The sequence below is a fragment of the Pimephales promelas genome, chromosome 5 (genome assembly GCF_988280905.1).
Source record: "Pimephales promelas chromosome 5, fPimPro1.hap1.1, whole genome shotgun sequence".
In the NCBI taxonomy this organism is placed as follows: Eukaryota; Metazoa; Chordata; class Actinopteri; order Cypriniformes; family Leuciscidae; genus Pimephales; species Pimephales promelas.
In genome coordinates, this window is record NC_142773.1 from 794,768 (window position 1) to 812,945 (window position 18,178).

General features: G+C 54.4%; 1 protein-coding gene and 1 long non-coding RNA gene across 2 annotated transcripts; one reads left to right on the forward strand and one right to left on the reverse strand.

Annotated features, from left to right (window-relative positions):
* The first annotated feature begins 250 nt into the window (after positions 1–250).
* Positions 251–2,118, forward strand: LOC120479136 (vitelline membrane outer layer protein 1). Its single transcript, XM_039671418.2, has 4 exons — positions 251–729; positions 1,225–1,346; positions 1,433–1,546; positions 1,731–2,118. Exons 1-4 carry the CDS (start codon positions 568–570, stop codon positions 1,921–1,923), a joined length of 591 nt encoding a protein of 196 aa, XP_039527352.2. The 5' UTR covers positions 251–567; the 3' UTR covers positions 1,924–2,118.
* A 4,293-nt stretch (positions 2,119–6,411) lies between these two features.
* LOC120479137 (uncharacterized) lies at positions 6,412–13,257 on the reverse strand. Its single transcript, XR_005622838.2, has 3 exons — positions 12,955–13,257; positions 7,779–7,930; positions 6,412–7,252 (listed from the first exon to the last, which is right to left on the reverse strand). It is a non-coding gene; the product is annotated as an uncharacterized LOC120479137 (long non-coding RNA).
* Positions 13,258–18,178: the final 4,921 nt, after the last annotated feature.

Here is an 18,178-nt window from a genome sequence, read left to right on the forward strand (position 1 = left end):
AAATATTTATATTTATATAATATAGATTATGTATTTATAAATATATACAGAATTTAAGCACAAATACTTCTTAAATATATACATGCATGCATAGGTATTTATATATACAAAATAATTATATACAGCACACACAAATATATTATGTAAACACAGACTTTTATTTTGGATGCGATTAATCGCAATTAACTTTTGCACAGCCCTAATATAAATATATGACTGAATAGAGATATGAGATAACTGAATGTGCTCCACTTAATTAGGTTTGATTATCTGAATGTGCTGCACATGTGTTTAATTAGGGTTAATTATCTGAACGTGCTCCTCCCGAACTTTGTTAATAAAACATAATTTCTTAATATACCACATATGGTAGGGGTTGATGTTTGATTATTGTGATTGGATGGAAAGGACATCATGGTTAATGATTCTGCTTAATCTTGTGTATAAATATGAGGCTTCCTCCTTAATAAACTTGAGAATGCTGTGAAACCTGTTTTATTGGTCTCTACAGATAGTGAACTTCAATTTAATTTAATATAAGTCAGTGTTTAGGCCAGTGCTGTAGCAATGCATCACTTCTTGTCCATGCTGTTTTCACTGCTAGCCATTATTGGGCCTGTGAGCGGCGAGTCTGAGCTGAAGATGCCGAATGGAGGGGTCTGGGGATCGTGGGCGACCGGTTATACCAAGTGTCCAAGTGGAAAGTACGCCGCAGGGTTTAATATGAAGGTAAGTTGAGCATTGACTCTAGTTTTGCTAATATTGAGAGGGGATGAGCGCATAAAAGGATTAAAACTGTGCAGTTGCTGTTAAGATCTTTAAAGTGTCTGAGTAATACTAAAGAGCATAATGATTAATGTTAGTTAGAGTTAGATGTACAGGGCTAATAGTGGGCCTGTATAAGAATAATAACTTTGTAAAGCGACCCTGAGTATAAAAACATGTCTTATAAATCTCATTATTATTTTAAACTGTCAATCCACTGCTCCAGGGTTATTTTATTTTCATATCAGTATTCGATTACTTTAATTAGCATAAAGACTAGCGAGAGGGGTATTAAACTGCGTTTCTTAATTAAGTAAAAACTATAATGTCAAAGTCTTGCGATACAAGCTGTAATTTGTGGCCCTTCACGTTTGATGTGTTTTAAATGAGGGCCCTGTGGCGTCTGAGCTCGACGACCCCTGGGTTAGCGTTTACTGATCGTCTCACTGTTGTTTTTAGATTGAACGAATGCAGCTTGCCGGTGACGATACAGGCCTCAACTCCATTCAGCTTTGTTGTGTTGATCGGTCCAAAGGTTTCACAGGATCGTGTGACACCCCAATTGAGTCCAAAGCAGGAAGGTAAAGGATAATTCTTGCATTTAAGCAAATTGAGGATTTTCTTGAATAATAATAGATTTGATCAGGCAACCTTGTGTTTTCTTCAGATGGGGTCATTGGGCACTACCACAATGGTGTCATACTGGATACTTGAACGCTTTCCAGCTGAAAGTCGAATCTCACCGAGGACATAACGACGATACGGCCGCTAACAACATCAAGTGAGTGTGTGGTGCTGTAAGTTATAACGTGTAAACCTCTTATACCAACTTTTTTGCAGTTTAAGGACTCCGGTTCGCCCCCTATCAGTAGTTTAGTGAAGATCAGATTGGCAGTCGTGCTGCTGTAGGTGATCATGTGACGGCACAGTAACGTTTCTCAATATTGTCCATCTGAATTTTCCAGTTTTAGGTGCAGTGGAGGTGATGAGCTGTGGAGTACCTTTCCGAGCCACGTGGGCGACTGGGGCAACTGGGGCGACTGGAGCCCGACGTGTCCAGGAAGAGGAATCTGTGGCCTCAAGACACGGGTGGAAGACCCACAGGGAAGTGGAGACGACACCGCTCTCAATGACGTCATCATGCTCTGCTGTGATTGAGGTGACGTGACCTCAACCCGAAACTCACACAGATCAACTAAATCAGCTGTAAGACGAGAAGAACCGCAAGATCAAATGTGTTGTAATTATTCATATTATGATAAACTACCAAACCATGTCATACAACAGTTTTCTGATGTAAATCTGTCAAGTCAGATGGTCATTATCACAATAATAAAGCCTAACTGGATGTGACATTTGTTCTCTGCTTATTATTGTGTATATACCTGTGTAGTTGTACGTTACACTCTTTAAAAAAAGGTTCTTCAGTGGTTCTCTGGGGTGGTTAATGTGCTCTATGGCACCTCTTGTGGTTCTACATAGCACCATATGACAAACGCTTTTTTTTTTTTTTAATAAAACTAATTTAGCTCATCGATACAACATATGAGTCCATTTAATATTTGTAAAGATAGTTTGTAACAAGATTTTGAGCCGTAAAAAAATATATGAAAAAAACAATATAGTGCACATAGAATGCCTATTCTTAAAGTATTGTGCTGTTTTATGGAGGCAAAAAGCCATATAATGGTTTTGATTTTAGTCCATTGGCAAAATATAACTCTAGAGACCATGTTAGTTAGTTTATACTTTTTACATCTCATATATTCGGCAAAAGCCAGGCTTGAACCCGAGCGCATCAATTGCTCTTTCAAGAACTACACACTCTACGATCTACGCCACTGTAACTGGTCAGGACAGGCGTGTTTTTGATTAAAACACCCCCCCCCCACCATATATATATATATATATATAGATTAATAGAAAGAACAGCAGAGAAATTAATATTTTTAAATAAAATCTATAAGAAAGTGAGACATTGTGGCTTGATTTGTTTTATTAATAATCATTTTTCATGACCAAAATAACATTATGCAATGTGAAGAGACTACAGGTTACAAGCATCATATATAAAAAAAAAAATACAATAAAAAACACATTTTTAAATGGCTCGTTGTAAAGGTTGTTTCAGATCAACACCTGCAATTGACCACCAGGTGTCGCCATTTGCTTCAACTGTTTTATTGCTTTGCTTCACGAAGCCTCAATCTGGTATGTGTCACAATGGATGGTGATGCCTCCAATGTCAGCATGCGCAACCAACTTGGCCGTGAGCTGAAGGGAGACTCACGAGAGCCGCTTCAAACCAGTTTCTTGCATCCGCTGACTGGAGAGAAAGGTTTTGTAATGATGGACGCTTGCCACATGCTCAAGTTGGCACGTAATATGTTGCAGGTAAATAATGATCATTTGCACAAGTTATGCATCTGCTGCTAAACGTTATATCTAAATATTGTCGTCTGTCCATTTGCACAGTTATGGCTGGACGTGATAATCAATATTTTGCTGTTTGCACTAGTTTGAGCAGAGACTGATTCTGTCTTTGCAGGCATACAGTCCAACTTTATGGACTTCATGCTGCCAATAAAATCACAGACAAACACGTCTACTTTGAAACCCACGAGATGAGGGTGTCCCTGCTGCGTCCCAATTCGCACACTATCCGTCCTAAATAGTATTCGAAAATAGAATTAGTACGTCCCAAATCGTAGTATGTTGAAATGAGTGTTTCAAAGATACCCGGATGGTCTACTTTTTCCGGTCAGAATCCGAAGTGTAGATCGATGCACACTCTAACGGCTGATATTGCCCACAAACCATTGCGCGTTGGACGAGGATTCGGTTAGAACTACAAACACGAGTAAAAAGTGTTAAAAAACTACAGACTCGTAGAGAGGTTTAGATAAAGAGCTTTGAGTGATTAATTATCAGTATCTAACCTGACGAAAATGAATTTATTCAATGTTGTCCACATTATATTGCATTTGCAGCAGCATTGTGAACTTTTGTAAAGACACGTTTAGCCATTACGTTTTAAATGTATCATATTCAAATCGCAAACACGAGGAGAGCATGAAAGACCCACAACTGGCAGATGAACGTGCTCTCCGAAACGGTAGGAAATAAAATTAGATAGAATGGAGGATTTTAACTGTGACAAGATGATTGACAGGGCAGTTTACGGTGACAGGATCACGCAGCACGCGACAGAGCTGTCCGTTAAAGATGACGTGATAGTATGTCCCAAAGCTTGCCTACTCTTTTGCTACACACTCAAAAGTATGTACTTTTTCCTCACAAAAAGAGTACATAGGGCGTAGTATAAGTAGGCGAATTGGGACGCTGAGTCGATCCGTGTCACGATGAAGGATCATGGGTACTCTCAGTTTAAGGACTGTGAGGCAACAGCACAATTCATTGAGGTAATACAGTTAGTGATTATACAACCAAGTACATGTTTTATATTTATTTTTTGGCAAAGCTCTGTTAAATTTGCTGTAGTACAAAGCATACCCGTGTATAGCTTGTGTAGTTGTTCCACTTTCATTAATGCGTCAGTTTTAGCCCTATTTCTCGTCAGTGTTTGTTGGATTATCATGTGAGTTGATAAGTGACTTTTAACCTAATTTTCTTTGTTATCGTCTGCTTACTGGAGTTATGCATGAATATAATGTGTGAATCTGTTTAATCTTAACTCACCTTATAATAATTAAGGTCTAAATCAGAGCAGAAAGTCTTAGAGTTATGAAGTTATGGCGTTACGTCACATGCATGGCGAAAATGATGTTCTTCCTAATTTTTTAATCTTGTTTCCAATAAAAACATCGAAACATCTTTAAATCAAGATTCATCTTGATGATTATTTCAAGATCAATTACTGAAAAGCAAATGCAAAATTAAGTCTTGGAAAAATTTTAACGTGTTTTAGCTTAAAAAAAAAAAAATACAAGTCCGTCATTTAGTAATGAAAACGTGTTTTGAATTGATTGGATTTTAGCCCTTGGTCAGATATTTATTCTTATACCAAAAGCAAGACTTCATATTTCTTTTTATCTCTTGTAAATGTCTAACTTTATTTCTGAATGTGTAGATTTGCACTGGAAAACAACTTCCAACACTGAACTAACTGGTCCATTACTGCCATCTTCTGTGTGAATACACACATTACACACACACTACACACATTATATATATAAAACGCAGTGTGTGTGTTCCTCCAGATGATGTCAGTAATGGACCGGGTCAGTCTCGCAGGACACGAGTGTTCATGTCTGGGGTGAATCACACACAGACACAGACAGAAATAATTAGATTATTAGGGAAATGTGTGTGAAATCACTTGTAATTGATTCCTAATCCATGATTTAAGAATATTTTTCAGATAAGTGTTTATAGATATTTCGTCATCTTCATTGTCTTCATCATCATCATCATCAGATGAATCCAGTCTCTGGTAAAACATTTATTCACTTCATTTACTAGTTTTAAAGAAAGTGAGAAACAGGTTTATTGTGCTGATAAATAATGAATCAATCTGAGAATAATCATAATTCTGTCAGATCATCAAACCTCGATCTTCATCAACACACAAGCTTTGATCGAGCCGTTATATTATCACACTATTCACTACATTCATAAAACTATATATTTAATTGTGTTTATAATGAACTGTTCTGTGTTTGAGTTCTGAGAAACTCTATAATGTGGATCATATCCCTGATCGACTGTGAGATCTGTACATGTAATTCAGTTATGTTGCAGTGAAATATTTTCATATGGATTTATTAATTCTGCTGAGAAACACTTCAATGTTTTACACGAGCACGAGGAATATTACTGTTTATTTCAGAAATGTCTGATTCCTCCATTCATAAATCATATTTCTGAGATGTTGATGACAGTGAAACTGATTCAGCTTAAACACACTAAAGACTATATATCATATTTTATGCCTAGTTTACTTTAGTTTATTTTTATTTGTATACTACACCATACTTTCACCCAAACTGAATAATTATAAAAATAAAAAAAAATAGCTAAATCTTATATAAATATCTTTGAGTATTAATTTTCTTTTCTTGTTTTGCCTACACCAGTTCTTGTTAAGACTCACTAGATTTGGGCATTATAGGCACTTATTGCCTGAACTCATATTTATGTGTCCATCAAAAGTGTGTTTTCACTTTAAACGCTCCTATTTCAGCGGATCCTGATAAAAGTTACTTTTAAGGATTTTCACTGGACCACAACAAAAACTGAATAACGTAAAAGAAAAGAAATGGGCCTAGATGTGTTTTTTTTTTTATACATGTACACATAATAAATAAGGGTATGACACCAAAAGCTACTAGTTCAAACTAAGTAATAAAATAGGAACAAATAATCAAATTACAAGCAATAGCACGAATAAATAAAACAGAACAAACATATAAATGAAATAAATTTTGATTTTCAGTTTTTTTTTGTTAGCCTTAAATTAAGTACAATTAACTTGGATATTTAAGTCATTTAAACTTAAATTACATTAAACTGACTCCAAAAATAATTGAATCTTGTAAAAAGCAGTGTAAATACAAACGTCATAACTTATTGATTACATAATTTTACGTAAATTAAAAGAGCAATTAGAGATGCATAATATTTTTTTTCATTTCATCTTTATTGTCAGTCCATTAGACAGTTATACCAGTGCTTCCACAGAGGTGACTGGTAATGCACAACACTTATACTAGGATCAGTCAGTAGCTTAATAATGCCATTCTGAGAGCTATCCAGTCGACAAATAAATTTGTACATCAGTTTTTCTCAATAAAGCCTAGAAAGTGTTGACTCTTGCCTTATCTGAACTAAAATAAAGCTTTGTTTATTACTACAATATTACATTTCATTTTGTCCAAGGAGCTGTTTTGTTTTAAATGCTCCTCAGAAAAGTCAAGTATAGCTCCACCATTGCTCAAAGTTAAAGGGTTAGTTCACCCAAAAATGAAAATTCTGTCAGTATTTACTCTCCCTCATGTTGTTCAACCCCGTAAGACCTTCGTTCATCTTCACAACACAAATTAAGATATTTAAGATATTAAGATCACTCCTGCATACTAGTCCATAGGCTTCTTGAGGGACTGGCTCTTGCTGTCCTCGAAAAGTCATTAAAGACATCGTTAAAATAGTCCAAGTGACTACAGGGGCTCAATCTTAACTTTAATCAATCTCTGTTTTTTCAGAATTTAGTAGTAGGAAATTACTAGTCATCCAATTTTGTTATATGAGCTTATCCATTCCGTCAGGTCTTCATCTGCTGATGGATATTAGTGATGATGATGGTGAAGATGATGAAGATGTTCAGGTCTTCAGCTGCTGATGGATGTCAGAGATGAAGATGATGATGAAGATGTCAGTGATGTTGTCTGTTCTTGAGAACATGAAGGGTTTGATGAGAATCTCTCCTCAGTTTCCTCACTCTTTACAGGCCCGTCTGGATCACAGGACACTAGAAATCACAAATATATTGAGTTTATGGGATATTGTTCTACATCACAACAATCACAAGCTTCAATATTCTAGTGCAGAAAGTCTGAAGAATCAGTTTGAAGATCATTACCAGTTTGAACCATTATCATTGTCATTACCATTATCAGTTTGAAGATCATCACTTAACATTTTGGGGTTCATATTTACATTTATTCATTTAGCTGATGCTTTTATCCAAAGCGTCTTACAATTGCTGTATATGTCAGAGGTCGCATGCCTCTGGAGCAACTAGGGGTCAAGTGTCTTGCTCAGGGACACATTGGTGTCTCACAGTGGATTTGAACCCGGGTCTCTCACACCAAAGGCATGTGTCTTATCCACTGCGCCATCACCACCCCTAAATGTTAAAAATAACCCCAGTATGGATAAAAGCAACCCAACTATGGGTTAGTGTAGCACTCTCCTAACTGTGGGTGATTTGTAAATCTGACAACAAAACTAAAATGTAATGAAGGGTTGAAGTTCAATAATGATCAAACACTCACAGTCTGGCTTTTTTGGCTTGAAACTGTTCGATCTGACAAGTGTCGGTCGTCTTTCCTCTCGTGATTCACTGGTTTGTGTGTCATTTCTGTCCTCCATGTTTCTCTCAGTCTTCTTGTTTTCTGCTGATTTTCTTTCTCCTCTTCCTTTGAATCTGTTCAATCACACAGACAGAGCTCAATGTTATTACAACATCTCAGATTAGCAATATTCAGAATAATCAATGATTATGATAAATGTCAAATATATAAATGTGATATTATCAGGAGTCCTGATTGGATACAAAACTGGTTATTATAATATAAATAGAGTGGCTGAACTGATGTTACAGATTCAATCAATATTGTTTTAAAATGTTATATTTGTCAGTTATTAAAGCCCATCACGTACACACTGCAGATAAACTCAGTTTTTAATTCAATTGTTAGTGCTTAATCCTGTTCTGTACTCAGTTCAGTGACAATATCATCTACAAAAACTCAATGCAATATCTACGAAACAATTCAATAAGTTGTTATAACTGACAACAAGAGCTGTTGGAGATGTCAGAAATATACAAACACGTATTTTAAAGTGCATTAGAGATTTGTCTCATTATGTGTGATTTCAAGCCTTTAGTGTCACATGAAGTCAGGACAGTTGAACCGCCCGATAGAGTGCAAAAAAAGATGAAGAAAAGTGACAGTGGTGCATAAAAAAGGAAAAATAGACTCGAAAGACAGAAAAGGGATGCAAAAATTCCCGAGCCCGCGCTCACCGTTCACCGTCCAGCCCGAGCCCGCGCTCACCGTCCAGTCCGAGCCCACGCTCACCGTCCAGCCCGAGCCCACGCTCACCCTCCAGCCCGAGCCCACGCTCACCGTCCAGTCCGAGCCCGCGCTCACCCTCCAGCCCGAGCCCGCGCTCACCGTCCAGCCCGAGCCCTCGCTCACCCTCCAGCCCGAGCCCTCGCTCACCCTCCAGCCCGAGCCCACGCTCACCCTCCAGCCCGAGCCCTCGCTCACCCTCCAGCCCGAGCCCACGCTCACCCTCCAGCCCGAGCCCACGCTCACCGTCCAGCCCGAGCCCGCGCTCACCGTCCAGCCCGAGCCCACGCTCACCGTCCAGCCCGAGCCCACGCTCACCGTCCAGCCCGAGCCCACGCTCACCGTCCAGCCCGAGCCCGCGCTCACCCTCCAGCCCGAGCCCACGCTCACCGTCCAGTCCGAGCCCGCGCTCACCCTCCAGCCCGAGCCCTCGCTCACCCTCCAGCCCGAGCCCGCGCTCACCGTCCAGCCCGAGCCCGCGCTCACCGTCCAGCCCGAGCCCTCGCTCACCCTCCAGCCCGAGCCCACGCTCACCCTCCAGCCCGAGCCCGCGCTCACCCTCCAGCCCGAGCCCACGCTCACCGTCCAGCCCGAGCCCACGCTCACCCTCCAGCCCGAGCCCGCGCTCACCGTCCAGCCCGAGCCCTCGCTCACCCTCCAGCCCGAGCCCGCGCTCACCGTCCAGCCCGAGCCCGCGCTCACCCTCCAGCCCGAGCCCTCGCTCACCCTCCAGCCCGAGCCCACGCTCACCCTCCAGCCCGAGCCCGCGCTCACCCTCCAGCCCGAGCCCACGCTCACCGTCCAGCCCGAGCCCACGCTCACCCTCCAGCCCGAGCCCACGCTCACCCTCCAGCCCGAGCCCGCGCTCACCCTCCAGCCCGAGCCCACGCTCACCGTCCAGCCCGAGCCCACGCTCACCCTCCAGCCCGAGCCCACGCTCACCGTCCAGCCCGAGCCCGCGCTCACCGTCCAGCCCGAGCCCGCGCTCACCGTCCAGCCCGAGCCCACGCTCACCGTCCAGCCCGAGCCCACGCTCACCCTCCAGCCCGAGCCCTCGCTCACCCTCCAGCCCGAGCCCACGCTCACCCTCCAGCCCGAGCCCACGCTCACCCTCCAGCCCGAGCTCACGCTCACCGTCCAGCCCGAGCCCGCGCTCACCGTCCAGCCCGAGCCCACGCTCACCGTCCAGCCCGAGCCCGCGCTCACCCTCCAGCCCGAGCCCGCGCTCACCGTCTAGTCCGAGCCCGCGCTCACCCTCCAGCCCGAGCCCTCGCTCACCCTCCAGCCCGAGCCCGCGCTCACCGTCCAGCCCGAGCCCGCGCTCACCCTCCAGCCCGAGCCCTCGCTCACCCTCCAGCCCGAGCCCACGCTCACCCTCCAGCCCGAGCCCGCGCTCACCCTCCAGCCCGAGCCCTCGCTCACCCTCCAGCCCGAGCCCGCGCTCACCGTCCAGCCCGAGACCGCGCTCACAGTCCAGCCCGAGACCGCGCTCACCGTCCAGCCCGAGCCCGCGCTCACCCTCCAGCCCGAGCCCACGCTCACCCTCCAGCCCGAGCCCGCGCTCACCGTCCAGCCCGAGCCCGCACTCACCCTCCAGCCCGAGCCCACGCTCACCGTCCAGCCCGAGCCCACGCTCACCGTCCAGCCCGAGCCCACGCTCACCGTCCAGCCCGAGCCCGCGCTCACCGTCCAGCCCGAGCCCACGCTCACCGTCCAGCCCGAGCCCACGCTCACCCTCCAGCCCGAGCCCGCACTCACCCTCCAGCCCGAGCCCACGCTCACCGTCCAGCCCGAGCCCACGCTCACCGTCCAGCCCGAGCCCACGCTCACCGTCCAGCCCGAGCCCGCGCTCACCGTCCAGCCCGAGCCCACGCTCACCGTCCAGCCCGAGCCCACGCTCACCGTCCAGCCCGAGCCCGCGCTCACCGTCCAGCCCGAGACCGCGCTCACCGTCCAGCCCGAGCCCACGCTCACCGTCCAGCCCGAGCCCGCGCTCACCGTCCAGCCCGAGCCCGCGCTCACCGTCCAGCCCGAGCCCACGCTCACCGTCCAGCCCGAGCCCGCGCTCACCGTCCAGCCCGAGCCCGCGCTCACCGTCCAGCCCGAGCCCGCGCTCACCGTCCAGCCCGAGCCCACGCTCACCGTCCAGCCCGAGCCCGCGCTCACCGTCCAGCCCGAGCCCGCGCTCACCGTCCAGCCCGAGCCCACGCTCACCGTCCAGCCCGAGCCCGCGCTCACCGTCCAGCCCGAGCCCGCGCTCACCGTCCAGCCCGAGACCGCGCTCACCGTCCAGCCCGAGCCCGCGCTCACCGTCCAGCCCGAGCCCGCGCTCACCGTCCAGCCCGAGACCGCGCTCACCGTCCAGCCCGAGCCCGCGCTCACCGTCCAGCCCCAGCCCGAGCCCGCGCTCACCGTCCAGCCCGAGCCCGCGCTCACCGTCCAGCCCGAGCCCGCGCTCACCGTCCAGCCCGAGCCCGCGCTCACCGTCCAGCCCGCGCTCACCGTCCAGCCCGAGACCGCGCTCACCGTCCAGCCCGAGCCCCCGCTCACCGTCCAGCCCGAGCCCCCGCTCACCGTCCAGCCCGAGCCCGCGCTCACCGTCCAGCCCGAGACCGCGCTCACCGTCCAGCCCGAGCCCGCGCTCACCGTCCAGCCCGAGCCCGCGCTCACCGTCCAGCCCGAGACCGCGCTCACCGTCCAGCCCGAGACCGCGCTCACCGTCCAGCCCGAGCCCGCGCTCACCGTCCAGCCCGAGACCGCGCTCACCGTCCAGCCCGAGCCCACGCTCACCGTCCAGCCCGAGCCCACGCTCACCGTCCAGCCCGAGCCCACGCTCACCGTCCAGCCCGAGACCGCGCTCACCGTCCAGCCCGAGACCGCGCTCACCGTCCAGCCCGAGACCGCGCTCACCGTCCAGCCCGAGCCCGCGCTCACCGTCCAGCCCGAGACCGCGCTCACCGTCCAGCCCGAGCCCGCGCTCACCGTCCAGCCCGAGCCCGCGCTCACCGTCCAGCCCGAGCCCGCGCTCACCGTCCAGCCCGAGCCCGCGCTCACCGTCCAGCCCGAGCCCACGCTCACCGTCCAGCCCGAGCCCACGCTCACCGTCCAGCCCGAGCCCACGCTCACCGTCCAGCCCGAGCCCACGCTCACCGTCCAGCCCGAGCCCGCGCTCACCCTCCAGCCCGAGCCCACGCACACCGTCCAGCCCGAGCCCACGCTCACCCTCCAGCCCGAGCCCTCGCTCACCCTCCAGCCCGAGCCCACGCTCACCCTCCAGCCCGAGCCCTCGCTCACCGTCCAGCCCGAGCCCACGCTCACCGTCCAGCCCGAGCCCGCGCTCACCCTCCAGCCCGAGCCCACGCACACCGTCCAGCCCGAGCCCACGCTCACCCTCCAGCCCGAGCCCTCGCTCACCCTCCAGCCCGAGCCCACGCTCACCCTCCAGCCCGAGCCCACGCTCACCCTCCAGCCCGAGCCCTCGCTCACCGTCCAGCCCGAGCCCGCGCTCACCGTCCAGCCCGAGCCCACGCTCACCGTCCAGCCCGAGCCCACGCTCATAACCAAGAAGGCCTGTTGAGGCCTGTAACCTGGCGACCACATCGGGTGGGAGCTCGTACTCAGGAAGGTCAGTGAGACCCAGCCTGGTGACCACAACCTGTGGGAGCTTACTCCACCAAGTGGAAGCTACTTCTTCCAAAAGTTTGATAGTAAGAGCTTTATGTAAGGCAGTTACTGTGAATGAAACATTTATTTTTGAGTTGTGAAAATGATACTTGGTGATTTTGTGAATTGAACTAACACAACTGAAAACATGATGAAATGTTTGAAAAGTGCACTTTTGACGACCTGTTAGGATAGCAGAGTTTTGACAATGTACATCTTACTTTGGAAAATAGTACCAAAGCCAATAAAAAAACTGTAAAAAGGATTAGTCTATATTTTGTTCATAATATATGCAGTGCATATGTGTGACTGATATCACTCCATCTGTTTTCACTCTTTCTTGTTGTTTGTAACATTGTAACACAGTTTAATCACCATTTGTCCATATATTCCTTTCATAGTTTAAATGTGATGTAAATCAGGAAGAAATGCAAGAAACAGTGAAACTAATGACAAGTTCATTAGATGCTTTGTTCACATTTTCACTCTGTGTTTCTTCCTGATTAACATCAAATTTAAAATATGAAAGGAATATCTGGACAAATGATAAATAAACTTGGTTACAATGTTACAAACATTTAATAAATTACAAGTGGCATCAATATATTAAAATATTTCTGATAAAATAGCAAATAATCCAGTCATGGATATGAAATAAATCTCCTCATTAAAGATGAGAAATGAATGTGTTTAGAAACATGTTTCTGACCTGTGAGAAGAAGAGATGTAGAATAATCCAGAGTTTATTAAATCACGTCGTCAGCAAATAATTCAGCCGTACTCAACTCTACACAGCCTCTTATACTGAGCAAGAGTGCGAGAAACGAACATAGACAGGAAGTAAAGTTTAGATGCTGTGAGTTTAACAGAAAACTGGGACCCAGGTCTCAGGCTGACGGTCTCGGGCTGACGGTGAGCGCGGGGTGGGATCCCGGTCTCGGGCTGACGGTGAGCGCGGGGTGGGATCCTGGTCTCGGGCTGACGGTGAGCGCGGGGTGGGATCCCGGTCTCGGGCTGACGGTGAGCGCAGGGTGGGATCCTGGTCTCGGGCTGACGGTGAGCGCGGGGTGGGATCCCGGTCTCGAGCTGACGGTGGTCGCGGGGTGGGATCCCGGTCTCGAGCTGACGGTGGTCGCGGGGTGGGATCCCGGTCTCGAGCTGACGGTGAGCGCGGGGTGGGATCCCGGTCTCGGGCTGACGGTGAGCGCGGGGTGGGATCCCGGTCTCGAGCTGACGGTGAGCGCGGGGTGGGATCCCGGTCTCGGGCTGACGGTGAGCGCAGGGTGGGATCCCGGTCTCGAGCTGACGGTGGTCGCGGGGTGGGATCCCGGTCTCGGGCTGACGGTGAGCGCGGGGTGGGATCCCGGTCTCGGGCTGACGGTGAGCGCGGGGTGGGATCCCGGTCTCGAGCTGACGGTGATCGCGGGGTGGGATCCCGGTCTCGGGCTGACGGTGAGCGCGGGGTGGGATCCCGGTCTCGAGCTGACGGTGGTCGCGGGGTGGGATCCCGGTCTCGAGCTGACGGTGGTCGCGGGGTGGGATCCCGGTCTCGAGCTGACGGTGAGCGCGGGGTGGGATCCCGGTCTCGAGCTGACGGTGGTCGCGGGGTGGGATCCCGGTCTCGAGCTGACGGTGGTCGCGGGGTGGGATCCCGGTCTCGAGCTGACGGTGGTCGCGGGGTGGGATCCCGGTCTCGAGCTGACGGTGAGCGCGGGGTGGGATCCCGGTCTCGGGCTGACGGTGAGCGCGGGGTGGGATCCCGGTCTCGAGCTGACGGTGAGCGCGGGGTGGGATCCCGGTCTCGGGCTGACGGTGAGCGCGGGGTGGGATCCCGGTCTCGGGCTGACGGTGAGCGCGGGGTGGGATCCCGGTCTCGAGCTGACGGTGGTCGCGGGGTGGGATCCCGGTCTCGGGCTGAAGGTGAGCGCGGGGTGGGATCCCGGTCTCGAGCTGACGGTGGTCGCGGGGTGGGATCCCGGTCTCGGGCTGAAGGTGAGCGCGGGGTGGGATCCCGGTCTCGAGCTGACGGTGGTCGCGGGGTGGGATCCCGGTCTCGGGCTGAAGGTGAGCGCGGGGTGGGATCCCGGTCTCGAGCTGACGGTGGTCGCGGGGTGGGATCCCGGTCTCGGGCTGACGGTGAGCGCGGGGTGGGATCCCGGTCTCGAGCTGACGGTGGTCGCGGGGTGGGATCCCGGTCTCGAGCTGACGGTGAGCGCGGGGTGGGATCCCGGTCTCGGGCTGACGGTGAGCGCGGAGTGGGATCCCGGTCTCGAGCTGACGGTGGTCGCGGGGTGGGATCCCGGTCTCGAGCTGACGGTGAGCGCGGGGTGGGATCCCGGTCTCGGGCTGACGGTGAGCGCGGGGTGGGATCCCGGTCTCGGGCTGACGGTGAGCCGCGTGGTGGGATCCGGTCTCGAGCCACGGTGGGCCGCGGGTGGGATTGAGGTCTCGGGCTGACGGTGAGCGCGGGGTGGGATCCAGGTCTCGGGCTGACGGTGAGCGCGGGGTGGGATCCCGGTCTCGGGCTGACGGTGAGCGCGGGGTGGGATCCCGGTCTCGGGCTGACGGTGAGCGCGGGGTGGGATCCCGGTCTCGAGCTGACGGTGGTCGCGGGGTGGGATCCAGGTCTCGGGCTGACGGTGAGCGCGGGGTGGGATCCCGGTCTCGGGCTGACGGTGAGCGCGGGGTGGGATCCCGGTCTCGGGCTGACGGTGAGCGCGGGGTGGGATCCCGGTCTCGGGCTGACGGTGGTCGCGGGGTGGGATCCCGGTCTCGGGCTGACGGTGAGCGCGGGGTGGGATCCCGGTCTCGGGCTGACGGTGGTCGCGGGGTGGGATCCCGGTCTCGAGCTGACGGTGAGCGCGGGGTGGGATCCAGGTCTCGAGCTGACGGTGAGCGCGGGGTGGGATCCCGGTCTCGGACTGACGGTGAGCGCGGGGTGGGATCCCGGTCTCGGGCTGACGGTGAGCGCGGGGTGGGATCCCGGTCTCGGGCTGACGGTGAGCGCGGAGTGGGATCCCGGTCTCGAGCTGACGGTGGTCGCGGGGTGGGATCCCGGTCTCGAGCTGACGGTGAGCGCGGGGTGGGATCCCGGTCTCGGGCTGACGGTGAGCGCGGGGTGGGATCCCGGTCTCGGGCTGACGGTGGTCGCGGGGTGGGATCCCGGTCTCGGGCTGACGGTGGTCGCGGGGTGGGATCCCGGTCTCGAGCTGACGGTGGTCGCGGGGTGGGATCCCGGTCTCGGGCTGACGGTGGTCGCGGGGTGGGATCCCGGTCTCGGGCTGACGGTGAGCGCGGGGTGGGATCCCGGTCTCGGGCTGACGGTGAGCGCGGGGTGGGATCCCGGTCTCGGGCTGACGGTGGTCGCGGGGTGGGATCCCGGTCTCGAGCTGACGGTGAGCGCGGGGTGGGATCCCGGTCTCGGGCTGACGGTGGTCGCGGGGTGGGATCCCGGTCTCGAGCTGACGGTGGTCGCGGGGTGGGATCCCGGTCTCGGGCTGACGGTGAGCGCGGGGTGGGATCCCGGTCTCGAGCTGACGGTGAGCGCGGGGTGGGATCCCGGTCTCGGGCTGACGGTGAGCGCGGGGTGGGATCCCGGTCTCGAGCTGACGGTGGTCGCGGGGTGGGATCCCGGTCTCGGGCTGACGGTGAGCGCGGAGTGGGATCCCGGTCTCGAGCTGACGGTGAGCGCGGGGTGGGATCTCGGTCTCGGGCTGACGGTGAGCGCGGGGTGGGATCCCGGTCTCGGGCTGACGGTGAGCGCGGGGTGGGATCTCGGTCTCGGGCTGACGGTGAGCGCGGGGTGGGATCCAGGTCTCGGGCTGACGGTGAGCGCGGGGTGGGATCCCGGTCTCGGGCTGACGGTGAGCGCGGGGTGGGATCCCGGTCTCGGGCTGACGGTGAGCGCGGGGTGGGATCCCGGTCTCGGGCTGACGGTGAGCGCGGGGTGGGATCTCGGTCTCGGGCTGACGGTGAGCGCGGGGTGGGATCCAGGTCTCGGGCTGACGGTGAGCGCGGGGTGGGATCCCGGTCTCGGGCTGACGGTGAGCGCGGGGTGGGATCCCGGTCTCGGGCTGACGGTGAGCGCGGGGTGGGATCCCGGTCTCGGGCTGACGGTGAGCGCGGGGTGGGATCCAGGTCTCGGGCTGACGGTGAGCGCGGGGTGGGATCCAGGTCTCGGGCTGACGGTGAGCGCGGGGTGGGATCCCGGTCTCGGGCTGACGGTGAGCGCGGGGTGGGATCCCGGTCTCGGACTGACGGTGAGCGCGGGGTGGGATCCCGGTCTCGGACTGACGGTGAGCGCGGGGTGGGATCCCGGTCTCGGGCTGACGGTGAGCGCGGGGTGGGATCCCGGTCTCGGGCTGACGGTGAGCGCGGGGTGGGATCCAGGTCTCGAGCTGACGGTGAGCGCGGGGTGGGATCCCGGTCTCGGGCTGACGGTGAGCGCGGGGTGGGATCCAGGTCTCGGGCTGACGGTGAGCGCGGGGTGGGATCCCGGTCTCGGGCTGACGGTGAGCGCGGGGTGGGATCCCGGTCTCGGGCTGACGGTGAGCGCGGGGTGGGATCCCGGTCTCGGGCTGACGGTGGTCGCGGGGTGGGATCCCGGTCTCGGGCTGACGGTGAGCGCGGGGTGGGATCCCGGTCTCGGGCTGACGGTGGTCGCGGGGTGGGATCCCGGTCTCGAGCTGACGGTGAGCGCGGGGTGGGATCCAGGTCTCGAGCTGACGGTGAGCGCGGGGTGGGATCCCGGTCTCGGACTGACGGTGAGCGCGGGGTGGGATCCCGGTCTCGGGCTGACGGTGAGCGCGGGGTGGGATCCCGGTCTCGGGCTGACGGTGAGCGCGGAGTGGGATCCCGGTCTCGAGCTGACGGTGGTCGCGGGGTGGGATCCCGGTCTCGAGCTGACGGTGAGCGCGGGGTGGGATCCCGGTCTCGGGCTGACGGTGAGCGCGGGGTGGGATCCCGGTCTCGGGCTGACGGTGGTCGCGGGGTGGGATCCCGGTCTCGGGCTGACGGTGGTCGCGGGGTGGGATCCCGGTCTCGAGCTGACGGTGGTCGCGGGGTGGGATCCCGGTCTCGGGCTGACGGTGGTCGCGGGGTGGGATCCCGGTCTCGGGCTGACGGTGAGCGCGGGGTGGGATCCCGGTCTCGGGCTGACGGTGAGCGCGGGGTGGGATCCCGGTCTCGGGCTGACGGTGGTCGCGGGGTGGGATCCCGGTCTCGAGCTGACGGTGAGCGCGGGGTGGGATCCCGGTCTCGGGCTGACGGTGGTCGCGGGGTGGGATCCCGGTCTCGAGCTGACGGTGGTCGCGGGGTGGGATCCCGGTCTCGGGCTGACGGTGAGCGCGGGGTGGGATCCCGGTCTCGAGCTGACGGTGAGCGCGGGGTGGGATCCCGGTCTCGGGCTGACGGTGAGCGCGGGGTGGGATCCCGGTCTCGAGCTGACGGTGGTCGCGGGGTGGGATCCCGGTCTCGGGCTGACGGTGAGCGCGGAGTGGGATCCCGGTCTCGAGCTGACGGTGAGCGCGGGGTGGGATCTCGGTCTCGGGCTGACGGTGAGCGCGGGGTGGGATCCCGGTCTCGGGCTGACGGTGAGCGCGGGGTGGGATCTCGGTCTCGGGCTGACGGTGAGCGCGGGGTGGGATCCAGGTCTCGGGCTGACGGTGAGCGCGGGGTGGGATCCCGGTCTCGGGCTGACGGTGAGCGCGGGGTGGGATCCCGGTCTCGGGCTGACGGTGAGCGCGGGGTGGGATCCCGGTCTCGGGCTGACGGTGAGCGCGGGGTGGGATCTCGGTCTCGGGCTGACGGTGAGCGCGGGGTGGGATCCAGGTCTCGGGCTGACGGTGAGCGCGGGGTGGGATCCCGGTCTCGGGCTGACGGTGAGCGCGGGGTGGGATCCCGGTCTCGGGCTGACGGTGAGCGCGGGGTGGGAT